Source organism: Condylura cristata, unplaced genomic scaffold (genome assembly GCF_000260355.1).
Source record: "Condylura cristata isolate star-nosed mole 26May11 unplaced genomic scaffold, ConCri1.0 scaffold00015, whole genome shotgun sequence".
NCBI classification, from domain to species: Eukaryota; Metazoa; Chordata; class Mammalia; order Eulipotyphla; family Talpidae; genus Condylura; species Condylura cristata.
The window spans coordinates 937,901-938,358 of NW_004567116.1; the positions used below are offsets into that span (position 1 = coordinate 937,901).

Genomic DNA, 458 nt, shown 5'->3' on the forward strand with positions numbered 1-458 from the left:
GCCCCCACAGGAGGACGCTGGGGCCGCGGCTCCCGGGTCAGGGCTGAGGGTGCCGGACGGTGGCTGTGCGGAGGCAGCAGGAGCCAAGGCAAGCGGACCCAGGCTGGGGCCACAGGAACTCACAATAATTACAAAATAAAACCTTTTCCGCTTGGCGGGAAAACAAATAATAAAAATCCGACAAAATAAATTAGAGGTTTATAAAAGGCAGCGGCGGCGCGGGTCAGAGGCCGTTGGCGCTGCCCCGCTGGACCAGGGGCACCTTGCTCAGCTCCACCACGGGCGAGCGCGGCTTGTTCTTCATCTTGGGCACCCGCTGCACCAGCTGCTGGGCCTCCCGGTAGGCGTCCCGCAGCTCCTTCTTCCACTGCACCAGCTCGGGGTCGCTCTGCAGCCCAGGGCGGCGGCGGCGGTCAGGAGCGCCCCCGCCCCCGCCCCCCGCGCGCCGCACGCAGGGC

At 66.4% G+C, this 458-nt stretch overlaps 1 protein-coding gene across 1 annotated transcript in view; it reads right to left on the reverse strand.

Moving 5' to 3' along the window:
- Positions 1-223: 223 nt before the first annotated feature.
- LOC105853646 (beta-adrenergic receptor kinase 1-like) overlaps positions 224-458 on the reverse strand; it is a gene marked incomplete at its 5' end in the record, with an annotated part of 1,277 nt that continues 1,042 nt past the window's right edge. The window contains one exon of the mRNA XM_012725127.1: positions 224-388. Within this exon, the coding sequence (XP_012580581.1) occupies positions 224-388 (165 nt within the window). The remainder of the gene's footprint in view (positions 389-458) is intronic.